General features: G+C 33.5%; 3 protein-coding genes and 1 long non-coding RNA gene across 10 annotated transcripts; 1 reads left to right on the forward strand and 3 right to left on the reverse strand.

Annotated features, from left to right (window-relative positions):
* Positions 1 to 309: 309 nt before the first annotated feature.
* LOC125860787 (uncharacterized) lies at positions 310 to 1,371 on the reverse strand. Its single transcript, XM_049540808.1, has one exon. The coding sequence runs from the start codon at positions 1,305 to 1,307 to the stop codon at positions 528 to 530; it is 780 nt and encodes a 259-aa protein (XP_049396765.1). The 5' UTR covers positions 1,308 to 1,371; the 3' UTR covers positions 310 to 527.
* Positions 1,372 to 4,942: 3,571 nt separating this feature from the next.
* Positions 4,943 to 6,505, reverse strand: LOC125859581 (zinc finger protein ZAT9-like). Its single transcript, XM_049539352.1, has one exon. The coding sequence runs from the start codon at positions 6,374 to 6,376 to the stop codon at positions 5,015 to 5,017; it is 1,362 nt and encodes a 453-aa protein (XP_049395309.1). The 5' UTR covers positions 6,377 to 6,505; the 3' UTR covers positions 4,943 to 5,014.
* Positions 6,506 to 13,652: 7,147 nt separating this feature from the next.
* LOC125858135 (uncharacterized) lies at positions 13,653 to 23,294 on the reverse strand. 7 transcript variants are annotated; one of them, XR_007445717.1, is made up of 4 exons: positions 23,027 to 23,294; positions 21,700 to 21,844; positions 19,948 to 21,442; positions 13,653 to 14,050 (listed from the first exon to the last, which is right to left on the reverse strand). XR_007445717.1 is itself a non-coding variant. In XM_049537825.1 (4 exons), the coding sequence occupies exons 2-4, from the start codon at positions 21,836 to 21,838 to the stop codon at positions 14,106 to 14,108; spliced, it is 1,566 nt and encodes a 521-aa protein (XP_049393782.1). In that variant the 5' UTR covers positions 21,839 to 21,844; positions 23,027 to 23,289; the 3' UTR covers positions 13,653 to 14,105. The 7 variants fall into 7 exon arrangements, 6 of the variants coding, with proteins under 6 accessions (XP_049393782.1, XP_049393781.1, XP_049393779.1 ...); XM_049537825.1 differs by having other exon boundaries at positions 13,653 to 14,477; positions 20,388 to 21,442; positions 23,027 to 23,289; XM_049537824.1 differs by having other exon boundaries at positions 13,653 to 14,855; positions 20,766 to 21,442; positions 23,027 to 23,284.
* LOC125858136 (uncharacterized) lies at positions 15,121 to 21,269 on the forward strand. Its single transcript, XR_007445718.1, has 2 exons — positions 15,121 to 15,235; positions 21,146 to 21,269. It is a non-coding gene; the product is annotated as an uncharacterized LOC125858136 (long non-coding RNA).
* Positions 23,295 to 23,395: the final 101 nt, after the last annotated feature.

Genomic DNA, 23,395 nt, shown 5'->3' on the forward strand with positions numbered 1-23,395 from the left:
CGTTGTCCATGACATCGACTTCTGGTGATTTTAGAACAACAGCCAGTATTGTAAGATCAAATATCTCCATCAATGGAATTACGATATGGCAAAAACAAAGGTATGACAAGAGTTTCTTCGTAATCAAGTCATTGCTAAAGCTGTCAAAATCTAATATTGATCAGTATTCAGCTTACAAATTCAACATCAAACATTTCTTGCAACTATTTAAATCACGGGCCAACGGAGAAACTTCCCAATCAACAAAGCTCTGTTTCAAATAGAAGGATCAGAAATGCACCAAATACCTCCATCAATGGAACAGTGACATAGAAAAAACAAAGGTATGATAGATTTTCATTGTACTCGACATTATTCGCTAAAACTTCCCCAGAAAATCTAATCTTGATCAGTATTTAGCTTACAAATTCAACATCAAACACTTGTTGCAACTACTTAAACCGCGTGATTCAAATCAAAAGATTGGAACATTCAAAATTGGCAACTCTTATTCATGTTCATATTGATGTATTAATGGTAGCAGAGAATCAATTACTCAATCTAGAGAAAACAACAAGGATCAATCCAAGGGATGTAACAGCAACACATGAGTAAGTAACACCTCGAGCACGAACAAACAACAAGTTCAATTGCTTAGCAGCCTGTAGAGTAAGAGTCAAAATCTGCAACCTAGCTTGTTCTTCCATTTTCTTAAAGAAGTAAATCGGTTTCAGCGCTCTCCTCAACATGAATGCCAAGGAAAATGGCAACCCAAAAGCCAAGAAACTTTGTATTGAGATCTCAGGAATTGGGGAAGACTGAGTCTTGTAAGTAAGCCAAGCTCCTAAACCAAGATGTACAAGCCCAAGTACAGCAAATGCTTTGCTCAAACTATACATTGTCTTAAGCATTTTCTCAAGCACTTCACGGGTCTCATTTGCAAGTGGCGTAAGGTCACGCTCAACAGTTGGTCCTGTGATCTCCTGGTGCTTAAATTCAGGGTTTTCACTCGGATACTCACTAGGGCTTTTAGGGTTTCCACCATCCTCATTACTAGATGAAAAGTATCTGGGGTTCATCTTAAGAGGGTTTTGGTGATTCGGAAACGCTAATCCATGAGCTTGAAATTTGAGATTCTCCATGTACTGAGAATAACTGATTTCCTTTTGAACCATACCAAGAAATGGTGGCTGATTTTGGATAAAAGGAGTTGATTTGACATACGAATTGAAGGGGGTTGAGAGTTTTGGGTTTATTTGGGAATCTCTGAGGAATGAAGGATTTCTAAGAAGTTTGGTTGTAAATCTGCGAGTTACTGTAGACGCCATAGCTGCAAAAGCAGAGAGAGAAAGAGGAGATCAACGAAGGATTAAGCCGCCATTAATGGAGTCAATGGCTGATTTTGTAATTTGCATTTTCCAGATGGGCCGAACTGTGCTTCTCTTTTGTGACCCAAGTTAAGAGTCCAGTTAATGAACAAGTCGGCCCAATTTATTTACCAAATCTCGAATTTGAATTCTAAATTGACGGGTTAGTGTCAACTTATTTATATGGTCATTCATTATTTTGAATAGGAATCTATTAACCAAAAAATCATAATTCGTACTTTGATGGGTCTTCGAGATTCTTTCAATAACATATATTGAAAGAATATCTATCTGATGTGATCGATTGTATATAGTTCACGATAACAATAAACTTGAAAGCTCGCAAGGCTCATTAATCTTGAGGTCATAGGATATGGCCAAATATACAAAATATATACACTAATTATGTATATTATATGTATATTTAGTAGAAGTATACATAATTTATATATTTTATATATTTTTTGTAAATTAATTGGCGGAAATAATTAGAGTCATAATTAATTTACATGTTATCAGCGTTTTGTATTAGGATTTGTACTCAACAGCCGGTTTTACATGTGCTATTTATCTTTTATCTAGTTTTTCTGAAGTATTTAACTTGTAGGCAATTTTGATAAATTTTGTATTTGAGTTGTTTAGCTCAAAACTAAATTTGAAAAATATGTTCAAAACTAATCAACATATTATATTACTTTGATTTATAGAGATGTATATATTGTCATATTACCGTATTAAATTATACATATAAACTAATGCGAACTTTAGATATTCAGATATGAAATTAGGCTTTGAAGTTGAGTTTTGTAAAACCTAACTTCAAACCTGAACCTTCAAAGTACTTCATTCAAATTAGGGGTGTAAAAATTCAAACCGAAAATCAAATCAAATCGTAAATCGAGTTAAACCGGAAAAAAAACTCGATTAGTGGCTTGATTTGACTTGATTTGGTATTGGAAAAAAAATCCGATTATATTTGGGTTGGTTTGGTTTCAACTAAAATAAACCAACCCGAGACCAAATCAACCTGACATTATATATATAATTTTAAAATTTTATTTTATACGTAAAAATATTTACTTTGATATAATTTTAAAATATTTCTTATACTTTTTCATAGTTTTTATCTTTTAATATATTATTTCATGTTTGAAAGTTAGAATTCTTAATGACCCAATAAAGATTATAATCCATAAATATTGGTAATTATAATAAAGCTTAAATCAAAATCAAATTAATACTAATGCATAAAGAAAATCAATTCAACACTAAGAATGACAATAATATAGAATATTTGTTCTTTAGTTTTACATAGATTAAGACAATTAAAATACATAATCTAATTTTAATTTCCTTTAATAGTTAGTCGTGTACGTAACTAATACTTATTAAACTTATTTTAACTTGATTTAATACTTTTAAATTATGATCATTTTTATTATGACTTATTAATTTGCAATATTTGTTTTACGCGATTTCATTATTATTATTATTTTGAATATTTTAGTGTCATTAATCATATCATATTTTGTGTTATTTTCTTAAGAAACACTTAGATAGTTGTATTTTGGTAGGACTAAAGAAATATTTGAAGTACAAGTAAATTATATGTTTGTACGAATACTTTACCGAAAAAACCCGAAAATCCGAAAAAACCGGAGGTTGAAAAATCTGAGTTTTATTGATTTGGTTTGGTTTATAAATTTAAAATCCGACACAAATAATTTAATTTAATATTTGAAAAACCCAAACCAACCCGACCATGTACGCCCGTAATTCAAATCAAAGTTAAATTAGAAGTTGAATTTAACTTCATGCCTATAGGCTATATGTCTGAAGTTTGATAATCATATGTTTCAACTTACTTCAATTTCAAACAGGTAAATACTAGTAATATTTTATGATTTCCAATTATGTTTTAAATAATACTCCCTCTGTTCCTAATTATTTGTCTATTTTTTCTTTTTTAGTTATCCTTAATTGCTTGTTCATTTTGACAAATCAAGAAATGACAATTTCTTTTTACCTATTATATTCTCAATTAATTACTTTGAAAAAGGTAGAACTTTTTGAAAATCTTAAGGTTTTAATTCATTTACTTCATAATAAATAAGTGTTCACTTGAATCCGAGTGATGGAGTTTGAATTTTGATTAAGGGGTGTTAAAATGTTTATATATATATATATATATATTTACCTAATTATACTGTGTAATTTTTCGACGAAGGGATGTCAATCGACACCCGTCAAGTATATGTGACTCCGTCACTGTCTGAACCCCCTCGATAAAATATTATACTATATAATCTATATATAAAGTATTTCTTTTTTTATTTTCAGTAGTGATTCAAAATTTATTTTGAAGTCTTAGTTTCAAATCCCAGACACTATTATTTTATTTTTCTAACCATCCTAGTAAAAATTATGAATCCACCGGTGCGGATAATTTTATTTTTTTTTCATATAAAGTTCTATATTAAAGTGCCAAGTGCTAATTCCCAAGAATAGGAAAATCAATTCAAACAACAGCCAAACAGATAATGGAGCGAGTATATATTTGCATGTTCTATCTTTGATTAAGTCCACCTATGAATAATTAGTTACTTCAATTACGACTTTTTCGAACATTAATTTTTTGTCATGCGCTGTTAGCCACCACTGGATGTTTTCACGCAATACGACTTTATCTAAATTCACGAAGGTTGAAGTGAGTGTAAATCAGTTATAAAATAAAAAAAAAATTACATTTTAAATTACTTAATTATGTCTTCAACAGTTCGATCATACGTCTCCAAAAACATGTAAACCTTGTCAACTTAGGAATGTTTGAACAAACTGCACGTCTAATTAGGTGTTCTAATTAAAGTGGACTAGGTAAATAAACAATATAGAATAATATTGTGGAGTGTAAGAACTGTAAAGATAAATATATATATATTTTTTTTTTAAATATTCTTTTTGAATTATAGAGGTGGTCCAATCTACTTAAGTCTTCCTTTTTCAGTTGCGTGATAACTGTTTGTGTATAGCATTAAAGATTATTGAAAAGCACTAGCATATTGTGAGACTAATAAGATGAGTTGTCAACTTGTCATGTTATTTGGTAGGTCACTAAATTAAACAACCAACTTTAATTTAAGCTCACTTATAATGGACTACATTTTTTTTTATTTTTTCATAGTATATAGTCCCATATTCACTCATTTTTCCTTCAATCCCAAGATAAAATTATTACACTAGAACAAAATTTACTCTTCATTTTTAGCTCAAGATGAAGCTAAAATGTATTCAACAAATGAATCCAAAATAGGAAAAAGAAAAAAAAAGTTACATCTTGTACACTCTTGTACACATTGAATTATCATTCCCTAACTAAAATTTGTAAAAGAAATTCAACTAAAAAAAAAATAAGAGGTACTTAATATATGGTTCAATGAGCAAACTCACATTGCCGGTCTGAAGCTCAGATAAAGGAGGAGAGTTGTAGTAGGCTGATAGGTGGGGTAAAACTTACTAATTTCGACTTGAGCTTAAATGAAACAGCGAAGATTCATATAGGCGATCTCAACTTGTTAGGGACTGAGGCATAGTTATTGTTGTGAAATTCAAACACTTCAATCATGTAAAGAATCAATGAATCTGTACACTTTGATGAAATTCCCCAATGATTAGTTAGAAAGAAGGCCCAATAGCTGCTCATGTTTGTGTCTGCTGTCAATCCACCATTGCTGAAATTCAATATGCTGTTCAGTAGTGCTAGAATCCAATATGTTATCTTCTTCTTCAACAGGAGCAGGCAAATTTAGATCCAAAAAGTTTCTGATTTCTGGTATTGGTTTCTGTACTTCAACAGTTTGATTGTGGTTATTATTGTTGTTGATGTTTTTTTTGGCCTCAGCAATCAAATGGGATCTCTTATGACCACCTAATGCTTGTCCTGATGGGAAAATCTTGTAACAAATTGGACACTCATGCATCTTTAACTGCTTCTTGGATCCACAATTTTGCCCAAATTCACTCTCATCATTGTTGCTGTTCTTGATTCGCTTAACATGATCGATATCAGTGCCAGTACAGGTTTCACCTTTAGAATTTTTGTGGCTTGCTCTGTGACCACCAAGTGCTTGATAAGAGTGGAAGCTCTTGTTACAAGTAGTACACTCAAATTTTATTTTTGGATCAGAGATTACTCTGTTTTCATTCTCCACTTTAATCTTCTTCTTTTTCTCATCATCTCCATGAATTAGAGGCTCTGATTTGTTCCTTTTTTGACCATTTATTAGAGACTTAGAACTCTCACCTTGTTCTGTTTTCCCATTTTTGACTTTCTTGATCAGCTCTGATTTGGTCAAAAACTGAGAATTGTTATCAGAACATTGATCAGTGACAGTATTGTGACCAACCCAATTGCTTACATCTCTTGAAAGCATAATCAAACTCATAGCAATCTCTTCTTGTTCATGCTCAATTTCAGATACACAAGGGGAAGAAGCATTAGCAGCAACAGTTAAAGAAGAGGAAGTTGCAGCAGGGGCCATATTATACCTTTTTCTTGATGATCTCTTCTTTTTGTTTGATGTTGCTGTTGTTGCTGCCGCTGCTGCTGTTGCTTCGGTATCAGATTCACTAACACTGTTCCAAGAATCTTCTTCTTGTGACGATGATGATGAGTGACACTTCATATGCCCAAATAAAGCTTTCCAAGATTGAAAGCTTTTGCCACATTCCTTGCAAACTTTTGGAAGCAAAGTATCCACCAAATCTTCAGAAAATTTTGAAGTCTTCTTCGGATTGTTTCTAAGCACATAATTAACATTTTGAGTTCCAATATCCAAATTAACATTGTTGTTGTTATTGGTGGCGGAATTGCTAACGATCAAAGCTGGAAGCTTCTTTCTTGATGTCTCACCATCAGTCGTATTAACCATATGAGACCTCATATGACCTCCTAACGATCTACCACAATGAAAACTCTTATTGCAAAATTTGCAAACATGCTTCAATAATACTTCATGATCTTCATACCCCATTGAATTAAATTGAAATTCAACAATCAACAATATCAGATCAGATGATGATAATCAAGAAAAACAATGAAAAAGAAAAAGTCCAACTTTTACCTAATCCCAATTGCTCAAATTGTTACTAATATGAAGAAAATATCAAAATCAAAATTATTATTTTTTTCTCTCAAGAAGAAATTAAAGAAAGAGTATTGTTTGGCAAATGGGAGGAGAAATCCATGCATGGAAGCAAAGATAAAAAGAAGTGGTAAAGAGGAAAAGATAGTACTAGTAGTAGTAGTAGTAGCACGTGTACTCAACTGACAATTCTACGCCAACTCAAATCCAACGGTTGAGATTTATTTGTTGTGAAATTGTGATGAGCTGACCTTAGCTTAGCTAGAAAAATAAAATAATTATATTACAACTGCTCTCAATAACTATTCTTTCCTTTGTCTTGCTATTAAAGAAGCTCACAACACTAAAATATTGTAGTAAATTTTAAGCTGAAGCTTCCACTCTTTGGCTGTTATTCTTGTACTATGTACTATTACTTCTTTTGTTTTCTACCTCCACCTTCCCAATTTATTCAACCGAGTTTAACTTGACACAAAATTTAAAATTTTAAAAGAATTTATGATCTGAAATACTTCTTAATCATTTGTGTGACTATAAATTACTTTATTAAGAATAAATTAAAAAGTAAATCATTTCCAATTATGAAAATGTGACATTCTTCTTTAAAACGTACAAAAAAATAAATAAAGAATGTCATATGAATTTGGACAGTGTGAGTTTAAAATTAAAGGTTTTGTGTTATCGAGTCACCTAGATGATAATCGGTGGTAGATCTAGAGAACAATCTATGAATTTGAGGGAGATTATAATACCTTCTGTCTAGATCCTGCATATTGAGATACTGTAAATCTAGTTATTATTGTATATAAACTTGATCGGGTCATTATAAAAACTTATAAACTTCAAATTTTGAATTCTAATTTGATGATAATTATATATAATTGGTATTGTTAACTCTTTAAATAATAGTTTACATGGAATTAAAAGTCGACGATACATATAGTGGAGTTAATAATAGTTTTGAAGGTCTATGAGTCCCAACCCTAAATGAGTAGGACTAAAATTTAGTACATGAGAGTGCAAGTTCACTAACACCTCACAAAAAGCATACGAGTGATTGTTTTTATGTTACTAAACAAAGTTGGATGATTTTCTGATATAAAAATTATTAAATGATGAGTGATCGTATGAGAAATTAACTTTTATCTTTTTGAGAAGTATTTAATCAAATTAAGTATATTGTTATTGATAGTAGTAAAAAACTAGGAAATTGTAGCTGGCTAACTGAAAAACTTTTCTTGAATTTAGCTTCAATTAGTATATTTGATTAGTACTATGATATCTATATAAAGCTAAGTTAAGTTGCCGGCCTAAATTAGCAGATGTAGCCGGCTTTTCATAGCACTAACCGCAACGTGAATATGTCTTTGTTATTATTAAGTAGACAAAGTAATCACATTTTTGGCCTATTAATATGAAAGTTCCTCACCTTTTGTGCTTGTTTTAGCCGGCATTATTAGTGCAACTTTAGCTGTGAATTTACTTGTCTAATTACATATTAATTTAATGTTTAATTTGCGTGTGTTTACGAGGAACACAAAAGACCAACCTCTTTATTTGTTTAAAGATCAAAACATGCATGTGCTTGCACATTATTTTGTGCCTAACTTTGGCTTAGTGAAGCAACTACATGCACTTATGATGATTATTGTGTGAGGCAAAAATGTCTTGTGATTGGCCTAAGAATCTTGGATTTTAAAAGCCTAGATTTTTAAGTTTTTCTAGATTGATAGCTCAGTGGCAGAGTCAGAATTTTCATTAAGGAGGTTCAAAATACGAAAAAGTAAATGGATGAACTAGTCGAAAAGGGTTCAATATCTACTACATATACATAGAAATAATAATTTTAACCATGTATAAACAGTGTAATTTTTCATCGAAGGAGGTTCAAATGAATTGCTAGCCCCAAGTTAGCTTTGCCCCTATTGGTTGGTCATAGCATTGACTAATTAGATATCTTGGGTCTGAATCTGTTAAAATGAAAAAATCTCTAATGATAGTCTTTGTGTGATGATGTGAAAATGAATTAGTCGAATCAATAAACTTTGATTAATGTGTTGTTTTAGTGAGGAAGAGAACAATATTAGAGTTGCCACATATTTTTACTTTCCAAAGAAAGATATAAAGTTTTATTATATATTGAGTGTGGTAATTATGTATGAAGCATGCTAAAAAGAACACAATAATATATTCCCACTGTTTTCCCAATTTTCTCTTAGCTGACTTACTAAGTGTCTGGTGAGAAAGCTGCTCAACCACTTCACCTTAATTAAGGTGTTACACCAAACCAATTGGTGTCAAGTGATGATTCCACATATTTGATATCCTTAGATCATATAGGTAATTTTTTACTATAAGTCTAATGTCTAGATTAACTGATGACACACATTTTAACTAATTAATTTCATAAATATCTACACAGAGAAATCATTTTTTGCCTCTGTTAAATTGTTGAACTCAAGACATTGTGATTTTCAACTCGATCACCTCATCAACAACCACTCCATAATTTTGATAAAGAGATCCAAAATTTTGGCCTACAACTAATCACTTACTTTGATGAGCTTCTACCATGTGGCTCAATTTATTACATACTAGTACTTGACTAACTAGCACTAATTAATGGACCAAAGGATTAGGTCATCCACATCCACATTAAGATCTTTATTATTTATTTTGTAAGAAATGAAAAGCCTACTACTAATTAGAAGACAATTGGTGAAAATGATGAAACACATAAAGACATTTGTATATGATATGTTATTATAAATTGCTCAAAAGTGACTTCACTTGAGAGTGAAGAAGTCTTTAATTAGGTATTTTGTTTTACCAAAAGTGGATGCTACATATTGACAACTAACACTCTTCCAAGTAAAGTTTGGCCACTCCTTGTCTGTCTTCTCCCCATAATATGCCCATTATATATAAACATTTTGATGCCCTACTTTGGCTTTATGCTTGCTCATGCCCTTTCACTAAATTTTGAGCAATAGTGAATCTTTCAATTACTAGCTAGAAGCAAGGCTAGGTACTAGCATCCACAATTCCCTATTATAATATTTATTATGTCTTAAACATTTGTGATTTGACAATGTATATATATAACAATTTGTATCGCCTCTACTCAAAATTTATTTGCACTTGATATTTATATTAAATATATTGACTGATACAAGATCAAATTAATCAATCAAAATTGACTTCAGTCATTATGAGTTGACCAGAAGCAAAATTAAGCTAATTAACTATGGTTAAGTGATATTGGTTAATAGGAGTAAATGTTATGCATTCATATTGGATTTTTGTAAATATCGGGGGGTTTATTCGATTCTATTTTTGAAAAAATATATGATATCTATAAGGATAAAATTATTTTTATGGGTATATATAATAGATGTCAAATCATTTTAACTTCTTTAGATGTTTATTTCTTAATATTTTAAATTCAAAAAAATACTGGCTTCGCAACCACGCGTAGGTAAGTCTTCCAAGTTCCAACAGCATTTTTTTTGTCTTTTGTTTGTTACAAAAATGTATTGTACAAGGCTCTATATTTCAGCAACGTAACTAATTCCCTTTTTTGTCATACATTATGAATCCAAAATTGCAATTCACAATTTCATAGACTTTTCCATTAATAAGGTTTAATTTTTCTAACTGTAATTTGTCGTAATACCTAAGTAAGCTCTTCTGTTGTAACGCAAATTACTCTTTTAGAATTTCCTAATTGGGTACGTAATTAACTCTCTCTTTTTTTCCATGTAGGCACAAAGTTGATTTTTTTAATTTAGGGTTCATTGCATTTTCGTCCCTCGGCTTTTGATATATTCTAATTTTAGTCCAGTGATATCTAACTAAATATATATAACGTGTAAATTTTGATCCTTTTACTTGTGAATATTTACAAATTTACCATAATTACTAATTGTTCCACCATTTAATTACTCATTCGTTTCGTTAAGCTAGTATTATTACTTGATAGCTAACGGTAAGGCAATATAGTTCTATCAATGGTTAGAATATAACATACCTACCTCCTACATAAACAGATAAAAAACTGTCCATTATAATTGATGAAAGTTAAATGTGTCAAGCCATATATTATAAAGATCCAAATTAGAATTTATAAATAATTGAGGCACCAAAATTGCAATATAAACATCCTTTTAAAAAACTAGATAATTTCTTCTTATTTACTTAAAATTTTGTGGGCAATTATACGGTTACTATAATCTATCGTCAATAAAAGAATAATAAATATTCATTGTATAACAGTTCATTATGCGCGTAAATTAATCCGAACACTGATATTATAAAAGTGTGACTCTCGTGACAGATCCCTTTTACCTCAAGTCAAAGCAAAATCTACCAAAGCCTTTGTTAATTTGTCGGTCAGAAATGAAGGAGGCTTGCTGAGGAGCTTCACTTATTCACAAGCAAAGCCAAGTCTTATAATTTCTTATTCGATGGTCAATATTCATTTTGAAGTTCGATTACTTTTGATTTGTAATGAAAATTTTTGCTTTACTAGGTAAAAAGTTTTCTATCAAAAGCAACTTTATATTTAGAATTCAAACTCGAGAATGCTTATAATTAAAAATGAAGGAGTACTTTACTATGACTGGTATTACTAGTAAAAGTAAAGTTAATCCTTAAGCTTAATTGGTCCACTTTGTGTGAATATGAGATCTGGAGAGCTAGGTGACACATACAGTTTCCATGATTAAAGATATATTAGAATATAAGTAAAGTTCATTAATGATAAGCACGTCAACCCTTTTAATTAATAAAAAATATAGAATTAACAACTATATTAGCTAGTTTTTGCTGGTGGTTAGTCTCTTGAGAGTTCATGTTGAACTGTATATCTAAGTTGAGAGTAGTTGGATAGATAGTAACTTGTTATTTCATTAGTTACACATTTCCTCGGGACAAATTCAAGATTTAAATTTTTCAAGTTTTTACAATGACTTCCAAATATACAAATAATTATTAACGTGAATTGTTAGTTTCATCTCCAAACTATTGACGGTCTTAGAAAACACCCTTTACTTAACTAACCAAACTTGGTGAAAGCTGAAAGGTATCAAATATTGAGTATATTGTTTGTAGTTACCATCAAATAGACCCCAATTTGGGAGATAGAGAGTCTGTATCCGATAGACTCTCGCTCAAGAAAATAACTAATATTTTATTATATATATATGGTAGACTAGAAACTGATAAATGGCAGTACTCCTAGTGGAAAGAAATTAGTTAAGTAATGGCACAGACTATGTGTCTCACGTATGCAAGTAAATCCATATATGAATGGAGCTACTAGGAACCCATCCACTGCTAATTCTTTTTTTTTATTTTATTCTTTCTTCTATTTATTTATTTATGTAGTTGTAGAATATGCTAACAATGATAAATGGTGCATGTGTTACTTTTTTTATATAGATACAGATAGATAATGGTTCATTCATGGCAACTTCTCTTCTTCTCTTCTCACCAGCAATGCTTAGAGAATACTCATATTATATAGTACTATAAAATCCCAACTGAAGTTATTTGTGTGGGACCTATGTTTTTTTCCCCAACTCGGTGTTCAGTATTCACATTCGAGTTCAACTAATTCGGATCCGTGCCGGAAAGTCCCACTTACCCTAAACAAAGGTGACTTTGTACCTAAGGGACTCGAACCCAAGAACTCTTGATTAAGGATGAAAACATATTTATCACTCCATCCGAACCCGGTTGGTAGTGGGACCTATGCTTTACCTGTTCCTTTGGATGGATATCATGCAAGAATTAGTTAGGGTAGAGCACTCTGCCACTACTTCTTTGACTTCATAATTTGTGTTAATTAAAGACTTCTTCACTTTAATTTAACACCCCCCACCCCCCTCCAGGGTACTTGCTACCTGTACTTTGATACTAATTGCTATTTCCCCTTTCTATGTAAAAAGCCCATATGGGGTGCGAGAATTAAAGATTGTTTCTTTCATGTCTGAACATTGTCATGATCTAAATTACTGCATAACAATGGAATGTATTGAAAAGTGCAATATTTCCTTTTTTTTTTATAGACTACAGAGAAGATAGTATAGTGATAGCTGCATAACAATATTATCTTTTAGGAGCTTCGGGCTTTTTTTTTTTGAATTCCAGATCATTCGAACTTACAACTTTAAAGTTGAAAGAAAAGTGAGGAATTCTTACCATCCGAGCAATTCCCTCTTCTCACGTCGAATGGAAAGCAGCAGTAGTAGTAGAATTTTTAAAAATATCTCACTTGGACGAAAAGGTTGAGATGTGGCAGAGTCAAAATGCACCCATAAGCACTAAAAAGCACACGCAGATCCGGCTGGAATTACCCACTGTCTCCGGCTGCATCTAAGGGCTAAAAAATCTACATGGCCCACACTTGTATCTAAGGGTGGGATGTGTATTGTGTCATTTTATTGTCTTCTAATAAAATGATATGTATATATATATATATATATATATATTACTAAAAATTCAGAAAGTATGGAGTAAATTCACATTCCCATAATAAAAGATTCTACTACTTATTTGTTTACTCGCACTCAAGGATGTAGCCTAAGTGATCGATGAAGTTGGTACAAATTGCAAACCTCGGATAGAAGGGTGCAAATTCTAGTAAAGACAAGTTATTAGGGGAGATTCTCTCATATGCTTATAAGCTATGATAAATAGAGTTACTTAATACATACGTTGATAGAAGATAGCAGGTACCCAGTAGTCCAATGTCCTCATAAAGAAGTGATGGGCACAACCAGTACCTGCTAAGGCCATGAGCTTCCTATTTACATGACTTGATTTGAATTGATTGATGCCATCAAGTCAATCAAGGAGTTAACACTTCACTATCAATGCAACCAACCCTCCTTCTAAGTCCAATCATACAGTTTACACTTCACTCTCAATACAACCAGCCCTCCTAAGTCGAATAATACGCCGAAAAAGGAAGTATCTTGAAGTATCGGGCCAAAAGGAAAACTGGCATTGTGCCTAATCAGACAGACTTCTGGTACAAATACATATAACAAATTGGATAGTGAACAATGTTCAACAATGGTAATAACCAATTGAGATTCGCAGGCTGAGAAATAGAAAGAGGATGCTGTACAAGGGGAACAACAAACAAAAAGAGAGGATATTCTGTACAGAACTAAACTTCAATAATTTAAACGGATCTTCATCCTCCTTTTTTGAAATATGGATCAATTAACCATATAGCTTAACTTTACAAATATTATTTTAAGAAACTACCGTCAGTCAAGCTTCCTAGGAATCTGGTGCTAAGACAACAAAATAATGGCTACTGTACAGCTCCAAAAGTTTAGCATCCATCAGCTTATGTAACACCCTTGCAATGCCATTTCTTACATCTGGGTTAGAAAAAAATACTCCCACTATTATGAATATACAAGGAAAACTGGAACGTGCACATGAAACATTACCAGATTGATTCCACCACACATCCCAGCTTCTGCGGCATGAACGTAAATGTGTCAAAACTTAGCTAAACCCCTGAATAAAAGAATCACATCCCCCCTTTTTTTTTTCTTTTTGTTGAAAGACGAACTAGAGTTAGACTAAAGTTTAACCTCTAACCATCTCGGCTCTTGTATATCCAGGCTCCATCACCAAAGACTTCTTCAATCATAGTGGATGTTGGAACCAAACCAATTTCATTTCTGGCACAGCTCAAGTACCCACCATCCCATTCTTTGCCATTACACAACTCCAACAGACTATCATGCTTGGTGCCACTGCCTATACCAGCAATATCGCTTGCCCAATGATTATCATTGTTGGTCTTCCCTAGTGATGATTCTGAAGTAACCCCAGCTGCATCAGTGGTACAGGACTCAACCACTTTACTTGACGGTCCTTGGTCTTGAGGCTGCATGCCAACTTTACAACTGTTGTTACTATCAAAAAACTTACTAGGACATGATTCCTGCACATCAGTGAAGACCTTACTGCTACCAAAATTTACAGGCTTATAATCTTCCCATATTGCTTCACGCGCATCCTCATCATATGTTCGTTTATCGTGCTCCTCATGGATCATATTGTAGCTGAGACCATTATGATATGCTGGAGATTCAACCACAGAGTCCTCATCTTCATCTGTCATTTTAGCTGCCTCATCAGCATCATCAACTGTGTCATGCCACTCATCATTATCACTGTCTATGTTCAGTGGATCAAATCTGTTCTGCTCAGCACGTTTTCGCAAAATAAAGACATTAAAATAATAGCTGACAAGTTCTTCCCAACGCCGTGAAGGAAACTCAATAGCAAGATGGTTCCAAAAGTTATTGCCTAACGAGGCAGGATTGGACAATACAACCTCATGAAATAGTTCCTCTTCCTCTTCACTCCATTTTTCTGCAACTACCTCTCCCATGTCACAAAAACCCAACCTAACAAATGTCTCCTCGCCAAGGGCTAGCTTTAGTTTTTCCCTTGCTTCGATGACGTCTAGTTGAACACATCTTATGGAACCTTTATCTTCACATGAACATTCAACTCTTCTCTCTCCAATAATCTCGACCTGATCTGCAAGTAGCTCCATTTTAGGCATTGGAATGATAGTCCTTCCAGCAAGTTTGTTTTCATTGGCTTGAGATGGAGGACTCAGAGTTTCATGTATACCTTCTATGCATGGTTTATCCTTATTACTATATGGTGTCCATTCTGGTAGCTCTGCCTGGAAATCTGGTCCAATGGGTACCATCTTTTGAGGATTACTCAAAAGAGAAGAATATATCTCCCTGTGATGAGCAGCAGCCCTGAACGGATGATCAAAATAGTAATATTCAGGAGACGTCAATCTGTGAAAAGGAGCCTCAGGCCTGATGTCTTCCTCACTAGTGCTACTGGTGGGCCAGGAAGAGTTTGAAGCAGATCCATGAATGCCCATCTCAGTTTCCTTGTCAGAAGAAAAAAGAACTTCAGCCACAACGTGACTATCAAATTTCTTGTTTGCATCAGGGAAGATTTTCGAAGAGTTGTCCTCATCACCACCTACAAAATCCATAGATAACAGACAGTCGATCAGAGTATGGAGCAAAAATATTCATTTAAGATCCAAAATCTACTCTTACAAGAGCAAGCCCATAAAGTAAGGTGTCAAGGAAACCACTCCAGAGTTTAAAAATACTTGGCAGGTCTTACAGCATACTGCACTCCACCAATGACTTGAAGCATTTTTAACAATGATGTATAAAGCAGCAAAAACAGTGCGAAGAATATCTCAGAGCTAACAAAATAATTTGTTGTTACCTGAAGCATAAGCATCCACAACAACTGATTCACGAGAAAGTTCCAAAACTGAAACTAGCTGACAACTGGGTTCATGCCTTGGTTGCTTAGATGAAACCTCATACATATCCTCTTCACCGTAAGGTCTTTTTTGCACCATAATTAGCTGCAAGGAACTTAAAAATATGAGATACTTAAACATAAAAGGAAATAAGTTCAAAGATAAAAGGCACAGGAGGAATCCCACTGAATCAAACACAGAAAAAGGGTAAAGACAGCATTTCAACCCACAGCTCTAAAATCTCAGAAGAATATTTTTAAATCAAGTATAACTGTATTGTCTAGCTGAAAAGAAATACATTAACATAAACATCACATCAACTCTCAATAAACAGAAAAACCAACACAATGTTGTCCATACATGCATTAAGATACACTCACAACTGAGCTTCATGATAGCATGTCAAACATAGCAGCCAGATGCGCCCCTATTCGACTATGAACACTCATATGCACTAAATGATATTGACTCGGAACAACACGACAATCCCTTACATGAAAATTGAAATATTAACATACAAGTCTGGCCATCTCATCACAACATATAAATACAATACAAGACTATATTAACAGCATATAAACCTGCCAAAGGAGGCTAACTACATAACTGTATACAGTAATCATGAAGCTAATTAAGGTTCTAGTTCCTAATTAGTGATACGTGGCAGGAGATAAAACAGTGATGCCACTGAAATTAGTTTTATTATTATAGCCCTAAAGAATAGAAAACTGAAAAAGAGACCCATAAGTTTGACTAATTACACGTAACAACAAAATTGACAAATTAGGGTACCTTGAACGGGACTCTGCTATCTGTCTTCGTCAAAATTGGGGTAGCGAATTATTCAATTTGAACAATTCGAGGACCGGGATACAAATTCGGGTAAAATAATTTTATCTTTTTGGAAAATTGAGGGGTAAAAAAATAAATTGCAAATTTTATTGAAAACCCTAACCCTAGATCCCCAAATCCCCAAATCAGATTCAACTCTTCAATCAAAAATAGAATAATCAAATTCAACTCAAAATTGGTTCAAAGAAATCAAATTGAAGGAGAAAGAAAACGAATTAAACAAGAAACCCCAAATCCATAAACCAATTATATCGAAAGATCAACCCAGTTTTTCTTTCACAAAAAAACAGAGAAACCAAGGAAGCAAAGACAAAATAAAGATATAACAACCGGTGAATTTCACAAAACAAGCGATGAATCGAACAGATCTAGAAGATACAGAAGAGATCTAAACCCTAAAATCGAAATTGGATTTACCTAACGGATATAGCCGAAAGAGGTATCAAAAGAAAGAGGAGGGAACGAATTAGATAAACCGGAGATTGATTTGAAGTTTCAGATGAGAAATCGAGGTCAATTTGTGGGGAAGAAGAAGATGGAATAGAATTGGGGGAAAGTCGTTGAAGATAAAAAGGTGAAGGTAGAGCCCTAGTGGGTTGCGGAAATCTGTTATCGGGCGGGTCCGAAATTAGTAACGCGGGGAAGTCCAAAAAAAAGCTGCGCCAAATGTAATTTGTTAGCCTAATTGGTTTAGAAATCATATAGTCATTCACGTGGTGATATATATTGAATATCACGTGCTCGAATAAAAAAAAATTATGCTTATTTTATTGGAAAAGGATATGGTGAAAGATGATTACTTATCCTTACTCGTGTAAAATTTTATCACGTTTCAATTTAGAAATTAATAATTAATGTATTATAATTTAGTTTCTAATTTATTGTCCCTTAAGAGGTAAGGATGTGCAAAAATTGAACCGATTAATAATCGAACAAAAGAAAAAAATGCTATTGCTTTATTGTTATTGTGTTAATGAATCTTTAATGATTTTACAAAAAAGTTATCAGATTAACAGTTCGATTTTTAATTTTCTTAATATTGGATAAAGTGTAAAATTGATAACCCATTTAGTGTAGTAATTTATTCCTTTACCCTTTTTTTAAAATATCAAATATTAATATCAGTACATTACTGGTCATTACATTTATCCTTTAACCTTTCATTTGCGTTATTGTCCTAGTTCTTTTATTTGTGTTTATTTCATTTGCCCTTTAACCTTACATTTATATTATTGTCCTAGTTCTTTTATTTGTGTTGCACTTGTATATTTCATTTCAAGTTAGTTACTTATGATTTATTTTATGAGCATTATGTAAAGTTATATGAGAAAAGGATCAAAAATATCCCTCAACTTTGGTTTACTGTTTGACTTTATCCTTGCCATTAAAATGAAGTTAATTTACCCCTCCCGTTACTAATTTTACCATATTTACCCCTCATTTGACGAAAAGTCCAAAATTGACCCAAATTACCCGTTTTTTTTAAAAAAAAAACCACTCCCTATTTTTAACCCAATGCCCCGATCCCTTTAGAGGACCCGTATAACCCAATGCCCTGTTACCCATTCCCTTTTACCCATTCTCTCTTTGAAAAGATAATTTCCTTTTCTCCATCAGAAGCTAAGTCGAAGAACGATGAGTTGAAGAAAAGATAACCCCTTTTCTCCATCAGAATTTGTACTTATGGTTGTTAAGATATCGAATTGAACAAATCTTCTTTGATTATTGTCTTTCTATAACATTTAGTTGTTGATTACGAGTTAGGATTTGTCTCCAAATGTCTGACTCATTTATTTGCCTTTTTACCGATATGTATTAACACATTCGGATTACTAATGCAGATTCTGCCTCTCTTTAGCAAGCATCAAGTAATACATTTCAACTGAACAGATACTAGGCTAGCAAACAATGGGATTCCTCTTGAGCTTCAAAAACTCAGATATCGTGTGAATTTTCAGGCATTGAAATTCACTCCAGATATTGAGGCTTTGGGAGAAAAATTGGTACGAATGCTTTAGGGGAGAGGGCCATTTGTAGCATTGCATCTAAGATATGAGATGGATATATGTTGGCATTCTCTGGTTGCACCCATGGCTGCATTGAGGAGGAAGCTGAGGGGTTATACAGGTTAATCGGGTTATCCTCTAGAGGGGTCGGGGCATTGGGTTAAAAATAGGGAATGGTTTTTTTTAAAAAAAATTCAGGTAATTTGGGTTAATTTTGGGCTTTCCGTCAAATGAGGGGTAAATATGGTGAAATTAGTAACGGGAGGGGTAAAATTAACTTCATTTTAACGGCAAGGGTAAAGTCAAACAATAAACCAAACTTGAGGGGTATTTTTGACCATTTTCCCAAGTTATATTATTGTCTTGTTGAGTCAAATTATTGGAGAAGCCATAAATTAATTTTATCAGCATTTTCTTATTGATAAATAAAAAATCAAACAGTTAAGAACCAAAAATCAATAAATCAAAACTGATAAAAGGCATGTTATTGGTTTGGTCATTAATTTAGCATATTGAAAAATCAAAATCGATAATATATAAAATTGAAATCTATGTGTACCCCTATTAAGAAGTGTGTCAAGGCAACACTGCACAAGTAAAAATGAATGAAAAGACTACTTTTTACTATTAAAATTGAGACCGACACAAATGTGACATTTAAAAGGCATATAACAGAATAAAAAGAATCTCTAATAATCGAAACTTCACCTATACGATTTTCTTCTCCTCACTTTTTGTCTAGTCAATGAATAGAAAGCAAAATTCAATATACTTTAAGGATTATATAAGATATGGTAAACAAAGTTACTCAAATACATATGTAGTAAAAGATAGCAGGTAGTCGGCAAATCAACGTCCTCACAAAGAAGTAAGAACAAAAGTACAGAAAGAGGATGGTGTGCAAGGAATATTCTGTGCAGAACTAAACTTCAATAATTTAAAAGGATTTACATCCTCCTTTTTTGAAATATGACCATATAGCTTAACATTACAAATATTATTCTAAGAACCTACTGTCAGTCGAAAGCTACCTAGGAATCTGGTTTTAAGTCAACAAAATAATGTAACACCTTTGTAATGCCATATCTTACATTTGGGGTTAAAAAAAAAGAACTCCCACCATTATGAATATACAAGGAAAACTGGAACATGTACATGCAACATTACCAGATTGATTCCATCATATAGCCCAGCATCTACAGCATGAATGTGAATGTGTCAAAACTTAGCTAAATCCCTGAATAAAAGAATCGAACCACATTTTTTTTCTTTTTGTTGAAAGAGAAACTAGAGTTAGACTATAGCTTAACCCCTAACCATCTCGGCTCTTGTATATCCAAGCTCCGTCACCAAAGACTTCTTCAATCATAGTGTGGGTTGGTACCAAATCAACTTCATTTCTGGTACAGCTCAAGTACCCACCATCCCATTCTTTGCCATTACATGACTCCAACAGACTATCATGCTTCGTGCAACTGCCCATACCAGCAATATCGCTTGCCCAATGTTTATCATTGTTGGTCTTCCTTAGTGATGATTCTGAATTAACCCCAGCTGCATCAGTGGTACAGGAGCCACCTTGCACTTCTTGCTCAATCACTTTATTTGATAGTCCTTGGTCTTGAGGATGCGTACCAAGTTTATAAATACTGTTATTATCAAACTTACCAGGACATGATTCATGCACATCCGTGAAGACCTTCCGGCTACCAAAATTTACAGGCTTATAATCTTCCCATATTGCTTCACCCACATCCTCATCATATGTTCGTCTATCATGCTCCTCAGGGATCATATTGCAGCTGAAATCATTATGATATGCTGGAGATTCAACCACAGAATCCTCATCTTCATCCGTCATTTTAGCTACCTCATCAGCATCATCAACTGCGTCATGCCACTCATCATTATCACTGTCTATGTTCAGTGGATCAAATCTGTTCTGCTCAGCACGTTTTCGCAAAATAAAGACATTAAAATAATAGCTGACAAGTTCTTCCCTCCTCCGTGAAGGAAACTCAATTGCAAGATGGTTCCAGAAATTATTGCCTAGCGATGCAAGATTGGACAATACAACCTCATGAAATAGTTCCTCTTCCTCTTCACTCCATTTTTCTGCCACTACCTCTCCTGTGTCACAAAAACCCAACCTAACAAATGTCTCCTCGCCAAGGGCTAGCTTTAGTTTTTCCCTTGCTTTGATGATGTCTAGCTGAACACATCTTATGGAACCTATATCTTTACAGGAACATTCAACTCTTCTCTCTCCAATATTCTCAACCTGATCTGCAAGTAGCTCCATTTTAGGCATTGGAATAATAGTCCTTCCAGTAAGTTTATTTTCATCGGCTTGAGATGGAGGACTCAGAGTTTCATGTATACCCTCTATGCATGGTTTATCCTTATTACTATATGGTGTCCATTCTGGTAGCTCTGCCTGGAAATCTGGTCCAATAGGGACCATCTTTTGAGCATTACTCAAAAGAGAAGAATATATCTCCCTGTGATGAGCAGCAGCCCTGAACGGATGATCAAAATAGTAATATTCAGGAGACGTCGATAAGTGAAAAGGAGCCTCAGGCCTGTTGTCTTCCTCACTGGTGCTACTGGTGGGCCAGGAAGAGTTTGAAGCAGATCCATGAATGCCCATCTCAGTTTCCTTCCCAGAAGAAAGAAGAACTTCAGCCACAATGAGGCTATCAAATTTCTTGTTTGCATCAGGGATGATTCTCAAAGATTTGTCCTCATCACCACCTACAAAAATCCATAGATAACTGACAGTCAATCAGAGTATGGAGCACAAATATTCATTTAAGATCCAAAATCTACTCTTACAAGAGCAAGCCCGTAAAGTAAGGTGTTAAGGAAACCACTCCAAAGTTAAAAATACTTGGCAGGTCTTATAGCCTACTGCACTCCACCAATGACTTGAAGCATTTTTAACAATGGTACATAAGAAGCAAAAACAGTGCGAAAAATATCTCAGAGCTAATAAAATAATTTCTTGTTACCTGAAGCATAAGCATCCACATCTACTGATTTACGAGAAAGTTCCAAAACTGAAACTAGCTGACAACTGGGTTCATGCCTTGGTTGCTTAGATGAAACCTCATACAGATCCTCTTCACCAAAAGGCCTTTTTTGCACCATAATTAGCTGCAAGGAACTAAAAAACATGAGATGCTTAAACATAAAAGGGAAGAAGTCAAAGATGAAAAGCAGAGGAGGAAAATGCCTTCAAATTCTTCCTGTTATAAGAATAATATGTAGCACTGCATATAATTTCGTAATCACATAATTGGATTAAAATCCCACTAAATCAAACACAGAAAACCTGTAAAGACAAGAATTTCAATCCATAGCTATACAATCTCAGAAGAACAGTTTAAATCAAGTATAACTACATTGTCTAGCTAAAAAGAAACATAGTATAACATAAACACCATATCAACTCTCAATAAAAGAAAAACCAACACAATGTTGTTAGTAAATGCATTTAGATATACAGTCACTACTATGTCGAGAAAATGACAACTGAGCTAATGATAGCAGTAGTCGAATCTTTCATTCATTCATTAATGGGTTATCAAGTGATTAGCCAGCTCAATCCATATATCCATCCGATAATATTAATTCATGGGAGGACGGACTATGTTCGACCTGTCTTTGATAGGCAGATAATGCCACAACAAATACAGACAACACTACATTGACAAGTGCAACAACATGTAAAACCGCAAAGGAGGCTAATTAGGATAACTGCATACAGTAATCATGAAGCAAACTAAGCTTCTAATTCCTAATTCGTGACACGTGGCACGGGGATAAAACAGTGACGCTGCTGAAATTAGTTTTATAATTATAGTGTTGTGGCCCCTTAAAGAACAGAAAACTGAAAAAGAGACCCATAAGTTTGACTAATAACAAAATTAGAGTAGCGGATTTTTCACCTTGAACAACTCAAGGACGGGAATACAAAATTCGGGTAAAATAATTTTATTTTCTTGGAAAATTGAGGGGAAAAAAAATTATGAATAGCATTTTTTACCAAAACCCTAACCCTAGATCCCCCAAATCAGATTCAACTCTTCAATCAAAAATAAAATAATCAAATTCAACCCAAAATTGGTTCAAAGAAATCAAATTGAAGGCGAAAGGAAACGGATCAAACAAGAAATCCCAAAATCCACAATTTCTGTCACAAAAACCAGAGAAATCAAAGAAACAAAAACAAAATAAAGATATAATCACCGATGAATTTCACAAAACAAGCGATGAATCGAACAGATCTAGAAGATACAGAAGACATCTAAACCCTAAGATCGAAATTCGATTTACCTATCGGATAGAGCCGAAAGATGTATCAATAGAAAGAGGAGAGAACGAATTAGACAAATCGGAGATTGATTTGAACTTTCAGATGAGAAATCGATGTCGATTTGAGGGGAAGAAGAAGATGGAATGAAATTGGGGAAAAATTGTTGCAGGTAAAAAGGTGAAGCAAGAAGCCCTATTCTGTTATCGGGCGGGTCAGAAATTAGTAACGCGGGGAGGTCCAAAAAAAGTTGCGCCAAATGTAGTTTGGGCTTGAGAAATAATAATAGGCACGGATCCCAATGTGATTTGTTAGCCTAAATTAATTTAGAAAGTAATTGGTCATTCACGTGGTATATATAGGAATATCACGTGCTCCATTTATTATTTTTA

The sequence above is a fragment of the Solanum stenotomum genome, chromosome 3, assembly GCF_019186545.1.
Source record: "Solanum stenotomum isolate F172 chromosome 3, ASM1918654v1, whole genome shotgun sequence".
Taxonomy (NCBI): Eukaryota; Viridiplantae; Streptophyta; class Magnoliopsida; order Solanales; family Solanaceae; genus Solanum; species Solanum stenotomum.